At 41.8% G+C, this 18,343-nt stretch overlaps 1 protein-coding gene across 2 annotated transcripts in view; it reads left to right on the top strand.

Moving 5' to 3' along the window:
- Nucleotides 1-18,343, top strand: part of igf1ra (insulin-like growth factor 1a receptor) — a 95,907-nt gene that overhangs the window by 72,182 nt on the left and 5,382 nt on the right. Inside the window, exons 3-20 of one of the 2 annotated variants that reach the window (XM_026927205.3) lie at nt 589-892; nt 1,694-1,830; nt 2,082-2,226; nt 3,710-3,918; nt 4,071-4,197; nt 4,546-4,778; nt 5,098-5,265; nt 5,760-5,967; nt 10,109-10,389; nt 10,754-10,896; nt 10,979-11,144; nt 11,377-11,479; nt 11,570-11,640; nt 12,171-12,400; nt 12,577-12,684; nt 13,698-13,857; nt 14,047-14,176; nt 15,517-15,651. In XM_026927205.3, coding sequence (XP_026783006.2) covers nt 589-892; nt 1,694-1,830; nt 2,082-2,226; nt 3,710-3,918; nt 4,071-4,197; nt 4,546-4,778; nt 5,098-5,265; nt 5,760-5,967; nt 10,109-10,389; nt 10,754-10,896; nt 10,979-11,144; nt 11,377-11,479; nt 11,570-11,640; nt 12,171-12,400; nt 12,577-12,684; nt 13,698-13,857; nt 14,047-14,176; nt 15,517-15,651 — 3,058 coding nt within the window. Of the gene's footprint in view, nt 1-588; nt 893-1,693; nt 1,831-2,081; nt 2,227-3,709; nt 3,919-4,070; nt 4,198-4,545; nt 4,779-5,097; nt 5,266-5,759; nt 5,968-10,108; nt 10,390-10,753; nt 10,897-10,978; nt 11,145-11,376; nt 11,480-11,569; nt 11,641-12,170; nt 12,401-12,576; nt 12,685-13,694; nt 13,858-14,046; nt 14,177-15,516; nt 15,652-18,343 lie in introns of both variants that reach the window. The other variant, XM_026927204.3, reaches the window with a different exon arrangement.

Here is an 18,343-nt window from a genome sequence, read left to right as displayed (position 1 = left end):
TTTGCCTGTGGGCCTGTAGACTACTTTTCCCCACACTGTTGGAATAAACCGCATTCGACTGGCTGTCACGACACTAGATCTTCTTTAATCTACTCATCTCTCTTTCTCGGCTTTCCCTTTCTTTCCAATTCCTTTAGCAGTCCCTAACTGGGATAATATTTATTTAGTCTGGCCTGAGCAGCAGTTTACTAAAAAGGCTGTCACAAAGCAGCAGGAGCCCTGCACAAACATGCCATACAGGACAACTCGAAGTGTCACTCCCTCCATTTCTCTCTCTCTCCAGGACTGTTTTACAGACCACTAATCAGTCAGCTGCCTTCCAAACTCCAGTGAGCAAAACACAAACATATGTGCATGTCTTAAGCTTTGAGCCTAATTGGTGTCTTGGTGCAAGTTCTCCACATTCCTATGATATAGAGTAGAGATAGTAATAAGTACTTATTTTAGCTTTTGGGGAAATTGAGAGCTCTAGCTGTTTGGTAACTTGAATTTATTGCCTGCAATAAGGAAACAGTATTTCTTTATCATAAACTGACTGTCTGCTAATTCTCTTTGTATGTGTGTATGTTTGTGTGTCTGTGTTTCCAGCATGCCCACCAAAATGCGAGGGTCAGGCCTGCACGGATTCGGGCGAGTGCTGCCACCCACAGTGCCTGGGGAGCTGTACGGAAGCAGGGAATGACATGGCGTGTGCCGCCTGCCAGCATTATTCCCACGAGGGCCGCTGCGTACCAGACTGTCCTCCTGGCACCTACCGTTTTGAGGGCTGGCGCTGCATCACCAAGGAGGTGTGCGCTCAGGTCCACCTGCCCAGCGAAGTGGACTTCGTCATCCACGATGGCGAGTGCATGCCCGATTGCCCACCTGGCTTCACCCGCAATGAGAGCCAAAGGTGTGTTTTGACTCCTTTAACATGTCTCGGTGTTTGGTTTCGTTTCTGAAACCAGAGCTTGGTGGCCTTACTGCTGCCTTCAGTGGATCTTAAGTAGGTTTTAGTTTTTGACTTGAATCTACTCTGTCTTTTTAAAGAAATAATATACAGTATATTAAGTATAATAGTAAATAATAATATTACATTATATCACTTTAGAATTGGAAATAATATTCTAGATTTTTCAAATATATTTTGTTTTGAGGTGTTTTGTGAATTTACAGAGCTTTTACAGATTTTTACAGAGATTTGCTAAGAGGTAGTGAATTAGTCATCTAAGGGAAAGGTCTTTCCCTCATGTGCCCTGCTCACATGTCTAACTATTCAAGCTCCTTGCCCTTGCTCTGATATAGAAGCACTCAAGGCAAAATATGTTGTTTTGACATTAATGATTGAAGGAAGTGGACTTCCAAGTAAATAGCGACTTGCTGGAAATATGGTCCAGTTTTGTGAAACAAGTGGGCAAACACAAGCCCTGGCTTTTCCTCTTGACCTTTTATCTTTTATAACCTGGATGAAGAACTTACGATTTAATTTGTGTTTTGAAGAGAAAACATTAAGAATGATTGCTTTAAGGGTACATTTTTGTTTTACTTTCAGTCATGAAAGAAAATTAAGTGACATAGTATTCCTGTTGTGGATTACTGGCATCAGCTCAGAGTGTCGTGGCAGTGGCCTGCCCTTGACATTTTCTATTATACACACTGTCTCTGCCTCTGTCTCTCTCTCTCTCTCTCTCTCTCTCTCGTACTCCTCGTACAGTATGTTCTGTAGCGCATGTGATGGCCTCTGTGATAAGTTCTGTGAGACTAAAACCATCGACTCGGTGGACGCCGCCCAGTCCCTGCAGGGTTGCACTGTCATCAAAGGCAACCTGCACATCAATATCCGTCGAGGCAGTAAGTATTTCGGATGACGTGGAAAGGCACACTACCTATTTCATGTCCTTAATCATATTCTCTTATTATGATATGTACTCAGCATATACCCTTGTTTTCGAAAGCAAATGAAACTTATGCACTTATTTACTGATATAACACATGTACAGTAAGCTTACTATGCAGCTTACTGTGACACTTTATTACTTCATTAGTACTGAAGACTATGCTGACACGTCTTTTCACCCATCTCTTTCTCCATTTTTCTCTAGACAACATTGCTTCAGAGCTGGAGAGTTTCATGGGCTTGATCCAAACAGTGACAGGCTATGTGCGGATCAAACATTCTCACACTCTGGGCTCCCTCTCATTCTTGAAAAGTCTACGCTACATTAATGGAGAGGAACTTTTAGACCAGTAAGACTCTATACTTCGTTTTGTTTTGCACAACACACCAAATATCAGCTTTCATACCTTCTGTGACTTCTGCAGGTCATGTACTTTTATTACACCAGTTACATACAAATTATCAGGTGACTTTGCCCACCAAACAAACATTCTGCAAAATTCTATATTTGAAAATTGGTTTAAAACCTCTACCAAACTAGAATACTTGCAGGAAACGCTGGTGTATTTTTATTTTCCTTTATTAGAGTATGAGGAGTCATATACCCTCAAAAGTTGAAGATGAAATGGAAAACGCATTACATTTTATACCATATACATCACTTTTTCCTTTGCCTCTTTGCACCAACTTACATGGTGCAGGAAATGCTCTTCATGTATGGACAATATAATACTGTAGTACAGTTTTAAAGTATTTTTTTTTACAGAGAATCTGCTGAGAATTTGTAAGTCAGTATATTCTGTACATGTACTTAAACATGTAGGAGCTAAATTTGGGCTCTAGCATGATGTCAGATGTGAGTAATTTTCTTCAGGTAAAATGTCTAAGACATTTAGAGGAAGAAGGTGAAAGAGGTCGTGAGAAAGCCTTTCTTTGTTCTCAGGTTTCATCTTGTAGGGGGCCTGTATGTGTGTGTCGAGCATTCCCCGCATTCCTTAGATGTTCTGTTGAACTAAACATACCCAAAGTGCATATTACTTCCACATCAACTCGGTGTGAGAACGAAACACAATATCAGCACACACTGGCTGTGGCTTTAGTGGACTCAAAACACATATACATGGTAGTGGGTTAGTGAGTCTTGCACTGGTGTGACTGTCTGATAAAGTGGGTAGTAAGTGTTCACAGTGTTCTACTATGCCAATACCAAGTCAGTGCCACAACTGTGCTGTCAGTTGTGACCTCTGTGCATTGATGGATGGGTAGAGGGGGGCTGACAAATTACACATAGCAACACGTGGGTTACAGGCAGCAAATGAGTACCTATAATGTTACCTATATGGTAAGTTCAGTGAGCATAGCTATAATAAAGATGTACAATTTTGTCCTCTTTGAAAGAGTAATATTGTAAGCAGATATAAAAAACACAATATAAGGTAGTAATGATACATTACCATAAGTTACATGAGCATACCATTTCACTTCTATGGCTCTGACTCTGACTTTGTTCCACTGTATTCTGAAGGAAACCTGAAACTACTCTTAGAGAAAAATAATAAATAATAAAGTACTACCATTCCTTGTCACTGGGGTTGGAAACATGGATATAGGGTACATTTAAAAACGATTTAAGATAAATAGACCATAATTAGTTTGTAGTATAAAACATTAAAGGTACACTACACACGTTTCTAGGTAAAAGCTACACACTAAAGGTACATAAGGTGTACCCATGAGGTTCCACTCCAGCAACACAACTACTCTTTTGTTCTGAGAGTGTAATCTTTCGGCACTTTTTTAACACTTGCTCCCGTTGTTCTTTGTGTCAAATAGGATGTATGCATTTTCAGCATTGGATAATCAGCACCTGCAGTATCTGTGGGACTGGAGCCAGCACAACCTGACCATCCGAGCAGGTAAACTTTTGTTCCGCTCCAACCCTAAACTCTGCATGTCCGAGATTCGCAAGATGTGGGAGAAGACGGGTGTCTTGGACAAGATGGAGGAAGATGATGTTCGCAACAACGGGGAACGAGCTAGTTGTGAGTAGCTTTTTTTAATACAATCTAGACTTATGTCAACATCTATAAAGTAATAATTCAGCAAGATTGGCGTTTTACTTTTCTTGAGGCCAACGAACACTGCCAAGACAAAAATCTCTAATATAAATCTCTCTGGTGTCCTTTTCCCTAAGGTGAAAGTCATATTCTAAAATTCAAGTCCAACAGTACCCAAAGCAATCGAATAAAACTGACCTGGGAACGCTACCGACCGCCAGACTACAGAGATCTCATCAGCTTTATAGTCTACTACAAGGAAGCGTGAGTGTTTCTGTTGGCCTACATTCATATCTGTATTACTCTGAAAAGTCTGGGACGAAGCTCAACTCCTGAATAAAATAAGGAACATTCTAAAATCTGTTACCATTTAGCAAATCAGAGATGTGATTCCTGCTCCATAATGATCCAATCTGCTGTTAGGACAATGAACTCTAAATAGCTCCCAGAGGAATCCATTTTTTTTTAAATGTGGTTTCATAGAACAGAAAGCAGCTTAGGTTTGCATGATCTAATAAGACATATCCTATCCTTAAGAAATCCTAGTAACATGTGTTTGCAAATTCAATCTCATATTTAAAAAGCTTCTGGTGATTTGTTTCTATGACACAGACCATTTCAGAACATTACAGAGTTTGATGGGCAGGATGGCTGTGGGTCCAGTTGGACCATGGTAGATGTTGACCTCCCTCAGGAGAAATCTTTGGATCCGGGAGTTCTGCTCTACCCTTTAAAGCCCTGGACGCAATATGCCGTTTTTGTGAAAGCCATCACCCTGGTGGTGGAGGATAAACATACTCTGGGGGCTAAGAGTGAAGTGGTCTACATCCGCACCAAAGCTTCGGGTAGGTAACCAGCTACTGCTCAAACACAAAACAATATGTGTTGCAGTCATGGGTAATGATTTCGAATAAATATATATGATTTACTGTCTAGTGGAATTTCCTTTACTGTAACAACTTATATCTTCCTAATTTAATACCATCAATGTGATTGCTTGCAGTAAAAACTGCTTATGTAATAAAACAGGCACTTATCAAAAACACTGAGCATCACACTTGTCTGATTTGATTGTTTATGAGCTTAAAGGACATACGTTGCCATTGGACAAACATTATAGCCATGGTTTAAAAGGGAAAGATTAATTGTCTGGTCACTTCACAGAGCCCTCAATGCCCAGGGATGCGCGTGCATATGCAAATTCGTCCTCATCTCTAGTAGTGAAATGGTCTCCTCCCATTTCCCCAAATGGGAATTCCACCTTCTACCTTCTCCGCTGGCAACAGCAGCCTGAGGACCGTGAGCTCTACCAGCACAACTACTGCTCGAAAGGTAAGGGAACCGCTTTCAGATGCACTCCTTTGAGCCTATGGCCACTGTAGGCTCAGATTTCTGTTCCTGGCTGACAGGAGTGGAACATGATGTGGTCTTCTGCTGCTGTAGCCCATTGTAGCTTCAAGGTTAGATGTGTTGTGCGTTCAGAGATGCTTTTCTGTTCACCTCGTTTATAAAGTTACCATATTTGAGTTGCCTTAGACTTCCTGTTAGATCAAACCAATCTGGCCGTTCTCCTCAGACCTCTGTCATCACCAAGGCGTTTCCTCCTGCAGAACTGCCGCTCACTGGATTTTTTGTTTTCTTTACTCTGTGGCCAGTTTATTTTGTACTCCTATGTTACCTGCACTTCCTTCTACAGGCAGTTTGTAGGTATATAAATGCAGACATCTGTTGCTCATGCTATGTCAGCCTCCTTCAGCTCTGCCCGTGAGTGGAAAGTGACCACAAGCCAATTGTACTAACATAATAGGAACTTTGTTTGCCCACAGAACTGAAGATCCCAATCCGCATTTCAGCCACATCGCTGTCAGACGTTGAGGAGGACACTAAGCCCACTAAATCAGACATGGCTGGTGGTGAGAAAGGCCAATGCTGCCCGTGCCCCAAGTCCAAGGAAGCCATAACGGCAGTGGCAGAGGAGCGTACCTTCAGCAAAGTGTTTGAGAACTTCCTCCATAATTCTGTATTCACACCCAGGTACAGTAATCTCTACCCACCTGCTCACTTTGAAACTGACTCAGGAGCAAATCTGGGTGTTTTTGTTACTGTTCCTGGAAAAAGACTCTTGAAGCAGAACAAAGGTCAACATTTAGGGCTGTATGACTTAACTGCAAAAAAATAAAAAATAAAAAAAAATTAGGTACAGGTACATTTTGTTGACTTGTTGCTGACATTTGTTTTGGCAGAAGAAGGTTTGCTGTTTACAGTGAGCATTTACAAACTATGCCAGCATCCTGATCCCAGATCAGATTTCACCATCCCATTCCTTACATAAGCTAGCTCAGGAGTTGCAGTGTTGCTCTGATGTGCTGTTTGTTATTGCCTGGGCAGCTGTGGCTGCTGCATGTGAAAAGGCTTTAGCAGACTAATTTGGAACAAGAGACTGAGGCTCGGTCAATAAGGCCTCGAGCAGTCTGAGGTGCCATGATGCCCTTTTGTTGGCCAGAATTCAAGAGGTCATCTGCACTGGAGTATTTGTTTATTTGCTAGTGGCAAATGCATTCCTCCTCATGCCAGAAGAGGAGCCACATACACATGTATGCATCAGGATAGGTTATTACTTTTTTGACACATGTGTAATGATGTCCTAGAATTACAGTTATCTGTTTACCATGTAAAAGGTCGCTTGATACTCGGAAAAAAGCACTTGAGAACTAATGGTTAGTCATTTATGTTTTGGCCATTGCAAAAGCCCACATAGTCTTAGCATCATATGGTATATTGTCTGTAAAATGTAAAAGCTGATGGGGCCCTGCAAAAGACTGATTGCTTGACTTGCAATTTCAGTGAAATTGCCTCTGTCGTTTAAAGAAGTAAATCTTTTTAGCAGCATTTAGTGGCAGAAGGTGCAACACTTTCTAGCATGAATTAGCAGTCTTGCTTGCAAAATTTCCTTTGTTAGAGGGGATGTGCATTTCTTCTTATACCAGGTGATGTAGATTTAAATATACCTGCACTGCTAGTCAGTTGATTGAATGTAAATGCTGGAAACTTGGGCAGTGAGATGCTGGATAATGTAAATGTATGAGGGGACAGAAATGATTATAAACCAACCTGCCATTCTAGAGTAAGGATTTGATTACTATTGATACTTTTATATCTAATAACTATTCAAATTAACTATAATCATAATCTAGTAATAATAAATTAAACTAGAGATCCCATGAGTTACATTTTAATTCATAAAAGGAATTCCTGGGTGTTCCCGGGATAGGCTTCCAGCTGGTTACTGAAAGTGTGTGAGTGACTGAATTGATCAACATAATGTAAGCTACACTAGCATGACAGCTTGCTGCCCAGTGTGCTTCAAAAATCTTCAGGGTACAATTCAATGCAATCTAAAAAGTCGCTCCCACCAGGAAGACAGCACTGTAGATACATCCATTTCAAAGCAGCACCTAGGTTTCTTATATCTGTGATGAGCACAGCAGTGTGTGAACACTGGTGAAAGAGAGAGAGTGAATGAAGAAGATATCCTCTTTTGGTGTCTATCTCTGTGCTCCTCCTCCGTCATTGCCTCACACAGTCTTTTATTGTGTGGTTGTTTGCTTTGGAGTGACCGTCTGCCAGGAAATGTACAGCGCATTCATGTGGAATGTTAATGAATTTTGCGGGAAGATCCCCACTGAGCGAGCCAGTGGACAGGCAGAGAGAGAGAGAGACAGAGGACATAGCAGAAGAAAGTGTGCCCTTTTAGTCCCCTCTCTCCTGCATGGCCATAGATCAGCTGTCTGGGCTCTAAGCCAGTTGGAAGCCTCCATAATCGCTCAGATCACACATGTGAAGTGTCTGCATTCTCTTTTACACTCAGAGGACAGGAAGGGAAAGGAAATGCATTAAGGAGAGCCACCCCAAAGCACTGTATCTGTGCACACTTCATCCTCATTTCTACCACCTCAGAGCAGGAAGCTGAGTTATCAAAGGATGCTTTGTGTTGTAGCTGTTGAAGCATTCCTGAGGTTTGCAGGTGTGAAGTCTGCCCTCAGGGCCTGGCATGGATATGTGTGTCTGGATGAGTCATTCTCACTTTCTCAGCAGACATTGTCAGGTGTCTTCGCCTGTCTTTGTCAGGTGTCTTCGCATCTTGAGCTAAAAATATTTGGATTAATGTGTGTGTGCGTGTGTGTGTGGTTAAATACAGCAGGAGGCAGGCCTCCTATCCTGAAGAGACTCTCAGCCCTGCTTAAGATGGAGAAGGAGGATTGTCTTGTTGAGATTGTGTGTGTGTGTGTGTGTGTGTGTGTGTGTGCGTGCAGCCTCTATATTAATAATTTAGGAATAATTTTGTCAGTAGTTTTGTTGCATAGTTTTGGGCTAGTTTGTCTGGACAGACATTAACCTCATAATTGACAAATATTGACCGATTAAGATACATTCAAATTTGAATACTCAATCAGATACACTAATGACTACTGTAAAACTGTAAAATGCTGTTGTAAACACACCCACACAAACAGTATATGGCCCAAAGTATGTGTACACCTGACCATCTCACTCATATATGCTTACTGAAAGTCCCATTACGAAACCATGGGTGTTGGCCTTTTTTTCTCTTCTGGGAAGGCTTTCCACTGGATTTTTGAACATGGCTGTGGGGATTTGTGCTCATTCAGCCACAAGAGTGTTGGTGAGGTCCGGCACTGATGTCGGGTGAGAAGGCCTGACTCGCAGTGGGCATTGCAGTTCATTGCTCAGGTGTTCAGTGAGGTTGACTTCACAGCTCTGCATAGGCCACTCAGGTTCTTCCACACCAATCTTGGCAAATCATGTCTTCATGGACCTCGCTTTGTCACGCTGGAACAGGTTTGGGCCCCTTAGTTCCAAAGAAGAAAAATCTTAATGCTACAACATACAAAGACATACTAGACAATTGTCTTCTTCCAATTTTGTGGCAGCAGTTTGGAGAAGTTATATGGGTGTGATTTTCAGGTGTTTACATATGGCCTTATGTCCATATAGTGTATATGCACATGAACTTTTGATCACTTCATCTGTTCATAGGCTGATGGTATCTTCATACATCAGGTGTTTAAATACTTATTTAAATTACTTAAGGACAAATAGAGGCCCTGATCAGTTACTCTTTCCTCTTTTTACCTCTGAAAAGGTATCAACCTCATTGATTATTTGTGCTTCATCCTGTCCTCCATGATCATAATCTCTGTCTGTATCCTGATTGTACTAGTCAATCTTACACTTTCAATCGGCTCTAACTCCCCATTACCAGTCACATTCATCGTGTCTTCCCATATGTGAGTTCAATCCCATCATAGGGTCTGATTATTAATTCTTTGCAGAGATCCTGAGCGAGCGAATCGGTACATGTCACCTAAAGATGGCGCTAGGTAAGGCCATGGCTGCTGCGCTTTAGCTTCATCTGTGAAGTGGCAGTGGCTCAATTAGCAGCTGGTAAACCGCAGTCTCTGGTGTTGCATGCATGTAATGGATTGTGCCAGGCGGTCTTCAGCTTCATCATCAGCACCATACACACAGGCATTCCTCACTTCGAGGAGAGATAGTAAATGCGGTCATTTCATTTCAAGCTGTGGCTTCGTGTTATATTGTAGCTGCCAAAAGCAAGGTGTTTCATGTGTTTTACAGCTCAAATGGTTGCATTTTGGTTGTTGGTTCAGTAGGTGCATATGCCAGTTATGCTGTTTATTACTTTTGTACCCATCAGGAGTACATAATTCATCAACCATGTTCTTACTCACTTACCTCAAAGAAACCTATTATGCTAAAGCTTAGGTGTTTTAACTCTATATTATTTGCATCTCATAGTGGCCATGTTGTCTATACGTGGAAGACATAAACAAGGGTATTTGGGATTGGATGGAGAATGTTCACGGTTTCAGGATGCCAGCTGTTTCAGCATCAGAGCATTGCATAGTTTAGCTTCAGTGAATAATACATTTTAGTATGTCGTAGACCCGATATATTACAATTCAAACACTGTGTATCCCACAGGGTTGTGCTATCACTGTGATTAAGTGGTGCTTTTTGAACATTATATGTTTGTGTGCTTTGGAAAGCCATGTGAAGTGTGCACTGGAATATACTGGATGACTTGTTCCATTGTTTAAACACCTCTTCTCTTTTCTTCTCTTCTGTCACTCAGACCTCACAACAGTAGACGTCGCCGGGAGCTTTTTGGGGTAGCTAATGATACATTAGCACGAAGCTTGGGCCACAACGTGACCGCATTGGAAGGCAACATGACTGAACCGGAGCTTGTAGAGCGAGTGTATCCATTCTCGGAAACCACATCTCAGACGGAATTCATGGAGATCGTCAACCTGCAACCATTCACTGTCTACCGTTTAGACATCCACGCATGCAACCATGAGGTCCAGCGATGCAGTGCAGCTGCCTTCGTATTTTCCAGGACCAAACCTGCAGGTGGGGCCATTCAGTCTGTTTGCATTACTCCAGGTCTCAGTGTGGGCCTTGAGGATGATACCCTGAGTAAGGTACTGGCTGAGAGCCTCAAGGCAGCCTTAAAGTTTAAAGCCACTGATCATGTTTTGTTATGCCACAGCTAACAGTGCTCTTATGCCAGCTAATCAGTAGTGCTAATTAGCCATTACTGTGCCCATCATTAAAAAAAGCAACATTGACAGTCTTGTCTGGATTGGCTAGGAGTCTTGGGCTAGGTTGTGTACCTCAGTATTAGTATCTGAGGGTTAGAAGCAGTGCACATTACCTCTAGCCTATGTGAGGTATGCTTATCTATTGATAAGTGCTTATCTATTTGCTCATCCAGAAAAAGCTGACAACATTCCTGGCCCGGTAACCCATGAGATGGATGAGAGGACAGAGGGGACAGTTCTGCTGAGATGGCCTGAGCCTCCACACCCCAGCGGTCTCATCCTCATGTATGAACTCAAGTTCCGCCTGGGCTCAGAGGTGAGTAGCAGCATAGAACACCCAAATATCACTCAGAATAGGAGCACAGACTGAAAGTGTGTGTGTGTGTGTGTGTGTTCAGCCTGAGAAGCATGAGTGTGTGTCGCGCCAACAGTACCGGGAGCTTAGAGGAACACGGCTAACCAACTTGGGTTTTGGCAACTACTCAGTCCGTGTGAGGGCCACCTCGCTGGCAGGAAATGGTTCCTGGACTGAGCCAGTATCCTTCTATGTCCCTCAATCCCAGCGTAAGGCACTCATTCACACTCTGTCTGGCTTTCATTATAGAATTCATGCTTAACATGAGGGCTGGTATAGTTTTTTAGTAAAGATAACCAGCTGCAAAATATTAGTATTGATAATCTACTGAGGTAGAAGGTATTGGTATAAATCGGTATATCTATTTTCAGTATATTTATCAGTATATTCAGTCTCATCTTGTGCAGACTTGGTTATGTTTGTGTTATTTTATTTCCACAGAAGCCTATGACAGTATGGTCTACCTAGCCATTACACTACCTATTGTAGTGCTGATCTTACTTGTCACTCTCATCATCACCATCATCTTTGTCAAAAAAAAGAGGTGAGGCATTTATTTTTGGAACTGAAACGCTGCGATGATTGTAAATGTGACGTTTAAGTAACATGGATATCCTATTAATCCCTCTCACAGGAACAGTGATAGATTGGGCAATGGAGTTCTCTATGCCTCTGTAAACCCAGAGTACTTCAGTGCCGCAGAGAGTAAGTACTGCTTTAACTGCATTCAGTTGATGTTAGTTGATTGAGTAATACAATTATCATACGTTCATAAGACAGCAAAAAAACATTATTCGGTAACTGGTAAACAGGCATGCCACTTAAAAATCTCTTTACGTAACTCATAGATGGCACTTCTGCAGAGATGTCACTTATTGCACATAATGTCCAATTTGCTTTTTGTCTTTTTTAGCACTGTACACTTAAGTGGACAGTGTGATCCTTTATGATGTAGGACACTTATACAGTATATAGACCATTTGAATTGGCAAGTTTACTCACTTTGTGTTTAGGCAGATAGTGTAAGTTGTATTTTGTTACATATTTATTATTTTGTAGAGCATCTGTTTTTTCCGTGCTTGCTTGATTTCTGTCATTTCTTTTGTGTAAAAGTAAATAGACAAGAAAATGCCCTTCCTTTTAATCCAGTGTAGTACAGTATGGTGTGAGTGACTGTACAGTAGATGTAATGAAATGTTTAAACAAATTTGCTTCTTTTCTTCTTCTGTGCCCAGTGTATGTGCCAGATGAGTGGGAGGTGGCTCGTGAGAAGATCACTCTGTGTCGAGAGCTGGGCCAGGGTTCTTTTGGCATGGTGTATGAGGGCATTGCCAAGGGTGTGGTCAAAGACGAACCTGAGACCAGGGTGGCCATCAAGACAGTTAATGAATCGGCAAGCATGCGTGAACGCATCGAATTCCTCAATGAAGCCTCTGTCATGAAGGAATTCAACTGTCATCATGTGGTAAGAAGCTGTCCCTGGACTCATCTTGACTGTAGTTCATAGAAAAGCAGTTTCATTATAGGACATGAGTTACTCCATCCCAGAGGAGTGAACTTAACTCACCAACTCTGGATATGACCAGATAAGAGGAAAGAGAGTGACCACTGGTGTGTGATCCTGTTCTGTGATTGTTCAAGGTACGGTTGCTGGGAGTAGTTTCACAAGGCCAGCCCACTCTTGTGATCATGGAGCTGATGACACGAGGTGACCTGAAGAGCTACCTGCGCTCCCTGCGCTCAAAACAGGTATTGGGGCCAGCTACTACTCTTCACACTTATTGCCTGCACGTAGAGCTGCTACAACCATCTTTTGGATAATAGTGACTGTGATTCTCGATTTTTCCAGATTCAGGCACTTGTTATTTGTACATCTAGATACACTATATGGCCAAAAGTATGTGGACACCTGACCATCACACCCCTATGTCACACCCATATGCACACAATTGTCTAGAAGATATTTGTGCACTGTAGCATTAAGATTCCTTTGACTTGCTCTAAAGGGCCCAAACCTGTTCCAGCATGGCAATGTCTCTGTGCACAAAGCGATGGTGTGGCAAGGTTGGTGTGAAAGAGTTTGAATGGCCTGCACAGAACCTTGACTGAAACCACACTGGTCACTTTTGGGATGAATTGGAATGCTGACTGCGCTCCAGGCCTCCTCGCCCAGCACCAGTGCCCAACCTTACTAATACTCTTGTGGTTGAATGAGCGCAGATCCAAACAGACACGCTCCAAAATCTAGTGGAAAGCCTTCCCAGAAGAGTGGAGGTTATTATAACAGCAAGTGGGACAAAATCTGGAATGGGATGTTCAAAAAAGCACAAACCTCTGGCCATAAAGTGTATAAAGTGTTTTTTTATTTCTTTCACACCAGACTCTCAATAAAATGTATTACGTATGTACTACAGTATTTACCACAAAATGGTTGTTTGTTCATATACAGTACATACATAATTTCCCACACAGACCATTCTTTTGCCTGTTGTTCTAAGTATTAACCTGAATCCTCTTATAATGTCATCAGAAATGTTTGGCCATGACTCAAAGAAAGATCAGTTGTGTCTCCGTCTCTCCCACGTACTCTCCTTTTTCTTTTTATCTTTCTCCCTGATGAAAGCTTTATCATATCTTCGTCTGTGGTGCAGAAACAAAGGCATTCATGGAGAAACAGTGAAAAAGAGAAAGAAAAGGGAGTTGTAATCATGAAACACTATGTGTATATGTATTATGTATTCTTTTCTCCGGCTGTGCAGCAGGGTTCGTGCAGCCAGGCCCTCCCGCCGCTTAAGAAGATGATTCAGATGGCTGGCGAGATTTCCGACGGCATGGCATACCTCAATGCAAACAAGTTTGTCCACCGGGACCTGGCCGCCAGGAACTGCATGGTGGCCGAAGACTTCACTGTCAAAATTGGAGGTGATTAATGCTTACACACACTCCAGAACCATTCAGCAGCCCAAATGAAGTATTTTAGTAGAAATTGAGGGCACTCGGGAAGAGCCTCATAAATCTTACTGGGACTTTGATGCAATGGTGCTGAAAAGATCTGAACCACTATATCATGCCCTCTCATTCATCACATCCCTGTTTTCTTCTTTTATTCAGATTTTGGCATGACACGGGACATTTATGAGACGGATTACTATCGGAAAGGAGGCAAAGGACTCCTGCCGGTCCGCTGGATGTCTCCCGAGTCTCTGAAAGATGGCGTCTTCACCACAAACTCTGATGTCTGGTATGTGCTGTGTGTCCACATTTGTGTATACACACACAGTCCTGGTTCTGTGGGATTGTGGGATTGTGCATGTGTATGTATGTGTTTGTGCATATTTGTGTGTGAGTGCTAAAAGAAGGTACGAAACCCTGAAGCAGATCTAAATGACATTCTCACTTCACTCGTCTATCTTTCAATAGAAATTAAAGCACACAAATTCCTCAGCAGCTCCCATTTTCTTAACAGCCTTGTTCTATGAGGTGCTAATATTTTTATTTATTGCTTTTTTCTGCCACTAATGACTTATGTATATAAAAACACTACATCACCAACCATTAGTCCAAATCCAGCCAGTAAAAACTTTCCCAAGATATTGTGAGACTTTGTGTTACTTTACTTAATTGTGTTAATTCAGTGTTAACGTAGCTAAATGGAGAACTTTGGCCATTGGTTTTGTGCAGTTTCCCAGTTGTGTTTATTGCACCAGCTTGGTGCTGTACTGCACTCTTAACATCCTCCAGATGTGCGCTAATGATGGGCTCACGGGTGAAAGCACTGAACCAACTGCCCTGTCTTTGTACCGGATGGGCCGCTTTTGAAGTCCTCCAGATGAATGCTCATATAAACCTCGCCCTTAGGTGTCTTCATTTGTTCCTTGCTTTTTTTCCTTCCTCCCTAAAACCGTCCTTGCTTTGCTGTGGTTTTGCTTTTCAACACAGTTCCGTTGCAGCCAATTAGATACAAGTCACTGTTATAACAGTCCCACTTTAAGAGCACTGGAGCTGCGTCTCAGATCCTGGGCCAGTGCGGAAAATGTGTCCGCGGAGAGTTAATGAATAATGACTAGCAATAGGGAGAACTGTGAGAGAGCTATTTGTGTATCTGTGCTTGCTCTGCCCCGCTGCTGCTCTGTCTTTCCTGCTGCTTGAGAACATATAGACTCATTTGAATTTACGAAGAGCAGATGGCCAAGAAAAATGCGGCACAGAAATAAAAACAGTTGTCATTATGGTAAATGGGTGCTACGGAGGGAGTTGTGTTTATATAGAACTTGCTTAAGAGAAACCTCTTTTTTTCCAGGTAAAGGATCAGAAAGGGCTCAGAGAGCCACCCCAGTGCCCTGCTAAACTTTTGCCTTGAAGGCTAGCATAGATTATAGTGGCTTTTTCTTGCAGTTGCGATCTATGCTCTGCCTCATACTCAAATGGCCTTGTTTTCATGCCGTCAAAGTGGATCAGGTTATGTAAGTGAGGAACAGATTGCTGCAAGATTTACCAGTCCTGCACTTAAAAGCTGGAGGGACTGTGTGCATGCAAGTCTGAATGCTACATCTAATTGTGCTTTGCTCTCTTTCTTTTTAGGTCATTCGGGGTGGTGTTGTGGGAGATAGCCACCCTTGCCGAGCAGCCCTACCAGGGCATGTCCAATGAGCAGGTACTGCGCTTCGTCATGGAGGGAGGCCTGCTGGACAAACCGGACAACTGTCCAGATATGCTGTGAGTGTTTCTCTTAGTCCATCAAGCATTGACCTTATTACAATGAATCAAAACATAACCACTTCAAACTGTCATGTGTATATAGCTATAAACTAATAATTAATGGTTAAGCATTAAGAGGTAACTGCCAGTCATTCATTGTTAGTTGCTTATCGAGAATTTTGTCTAACTACACCTTTGCAAATTTTTGTTGAATACCCCTGCAGTAGACCATGCAGAACAACAGAACAACCATCACATCCACTTTTGACATAGTCGTAGATTTCACCTTAATTACAACTTACTACTTGTGGTATAGGAACAAATGAATACATTTAAAATATATACTAGTGCTTGGTATTTGGTGTTTAGCATTCAGTATTCAGCCTCAGCCACCGCTATGCTTGTGGGTGCATCGCTGTCTTTTCGCAAACGAAAGTCAGTCTTTCTTACGTTATTGGCCATATTAGCATTTTAGGAGGAAATACACCAGAATCTCGGGCCATAAAGTCATCCCTGGTACATACTCCAGACTCTGCTCATGATCTGTTTATGGATGCAGTCACAAGAATGCAACTCTTACGTCAGCAAGCGTGTATGGATGGGAAATTCTGAGGATTAACGTCATGGCTTAAAAGTAGCTGCTTGAGTTCAGTGTTGGGAAGCTCCCTGTGCCGAGTAAGATGAAGCCCATAGAAGGGATGCCATGCCTCATGGGTGAGAATTCCGGCCATTCCGACAGCCAGATTAGGATGACCTGCCCACTCCAGATGGGCGTCACATATCCAGACAATTAGCACCACTCACTGGGAACATCTACCCCTCTGTGTATGTGTGTGTCAGTGTGCATTTCTCCTTTTGTAGGCTGATGTCAGCAACCCGGCATGTGGTCTTTCTCTTCACTCACATACTTCTCTCACTCTCTTTTCTCCTAATGCTGGCTTCACTTTACAGAGCATGGCTGCTGTTGTTCACATGCAAACCTTCGGTTTCCATGGCAGCCCATCCAAGGCTGTCATCCAAGGCCTGCTTCTATTAGCATGTGTGCAGAAAGAACTGAACATGCATTAACACCACAATAACGTGCTATATTGCCAGACACAGTCTGCGTAACATGCCACAAACCTTGTAATGTCTCTCCAGTGTTCTTACTAAAACCGCTTCTGAATTTCCTCGTAGCTCACAGTTCTGTTGTGTTCAAATGCCTGCTCAAAAGATTTGGAGTATGTGGCTTTTCAGAGTTATCACCTTGGCCCAGGTCTCAGGGCTTAGCAGCAGTTCATTTCCTGTTGACGTGTTTTTGTTTCAGAATTCATTAAGAAATAATACATCTTAGTTCTAGCACAGCTGATATTTCATTGGTTGGCATGGTGGTGCAGAGGGTAGTGTTGCCTCCTCACAGCTCCAGGGTTTGTGATTCGATGAATTGATTTGGATCAATTCATCAGTTTTTTTTAAAAATATATATATATATTTAAATAAATGGAGGCAACAATCATAAATCGATTATTAGTAATTATATTTTAATAAATTATTATTATTTAAAAAAAGGACAGACAACTGGTGTGTAAAATTATTAAATAATTATTAAAACCATTAAAATTATCATAAATTAGTAAATTATAGTAACAAAAATGGTAATTAAAAGTTATTTATATTTTTTAGCTGCTTTTTAATTATTTGATTTACTTGTTCGCTAATTAACGGTAGGCTTACCCTAGATTCTGAACAAAGTTGGTCACATATTAAATTGTATTCTATCTATTCTATTCTATGTATTTAGAAATATCATCAAATATCACCTTATGAATAGAAATCTTATCATCATAGAAGAATCAGTGGCATCTTCAAATATCGAATTGTTGATCTCTGAGTCCACATCTGAATTGGGTGACTTTCAGTCTTCCAGTTTTGAGTGCCCATATATTTAATTAAAATTTAGGCTGTTGTTAGCACCTGACTACTGTTTACCTTTTCGTTGTTTCATCTGCACACTTTTCAACAAAGCGGCGTATTCATTGACTTGATTAAGCATTATTATTTTCACAGAAAACTTACCAAAGAAGCAGTAGTGACTTGCGTGAGATGTGAATCATCCACATTTGATGTTGACTTATATATTACATTACTCTGTGTTATTGTTACTACTGCTTTCAGTACAGTGATGTATTCTTGTTTTGACAAGTACAATTAAAAAAATAGTCATTTTCATAGATGAGTAAATATTGCTATTACAGTTCTACTTGAACACTGTGTGATCTATAGTGACTTGTTACTTATGTTGAGTGAACATAACAGTGAGAGATTACTGTCACTTCGCTGGACAGCCATTTATTGCCCACTATTTTTTGATTTGACATCAGCATATTGACTCGTATAGAGAAATGTGTGATTCGAGCAAAGGGCAGACAGGACTAGAAACTCATGAGTGCAAGCCTGGCTCCAGTGACTACTGTCATCAATCGGCTATGCCCAGTTTAAACCAATGGTATAATTAACTTTTTCAGGAGCCCTCAATGGAGCTCTTAAAAAAGCAGCCTCCCCCATTATGGTGCGCTGCTTGACTTGAGGCGCGTGCCCTGATATGTCTCAGTGAGGCTGTAGAGGCCTGTTACTCCACAGCTGAGCCATAGGCATTTATTTCAGTGGGCTGGACAGATATTCTTAGCTTGTTTGTGTAAGATCTGAGTGCTGCTGCACCACATCGAGCTGT

The sequence above is a fragment of the Pangasianodon hypophthalmus genome, chromosome 6 (assembly GCF_027358585.1).
Source record: "Pangasianodon hypophthalmus isolate fPanHyp1 chromosome 6, fPanHyp1.pri, whole genome shotgun sequence".
Taxonomy (NCBI): Eukaryota; Metazoa; Chordata; class Actinopteri; order Siluriformes; family Pangasiidae; genus Pangasianodon; species Pangasianodon hypophthalmus.
The sequence above is the reverse complement of the archived record's forward strand: the minus strand, read 5'-3'. Positions and strand labels throughout refer to the sequence as shown.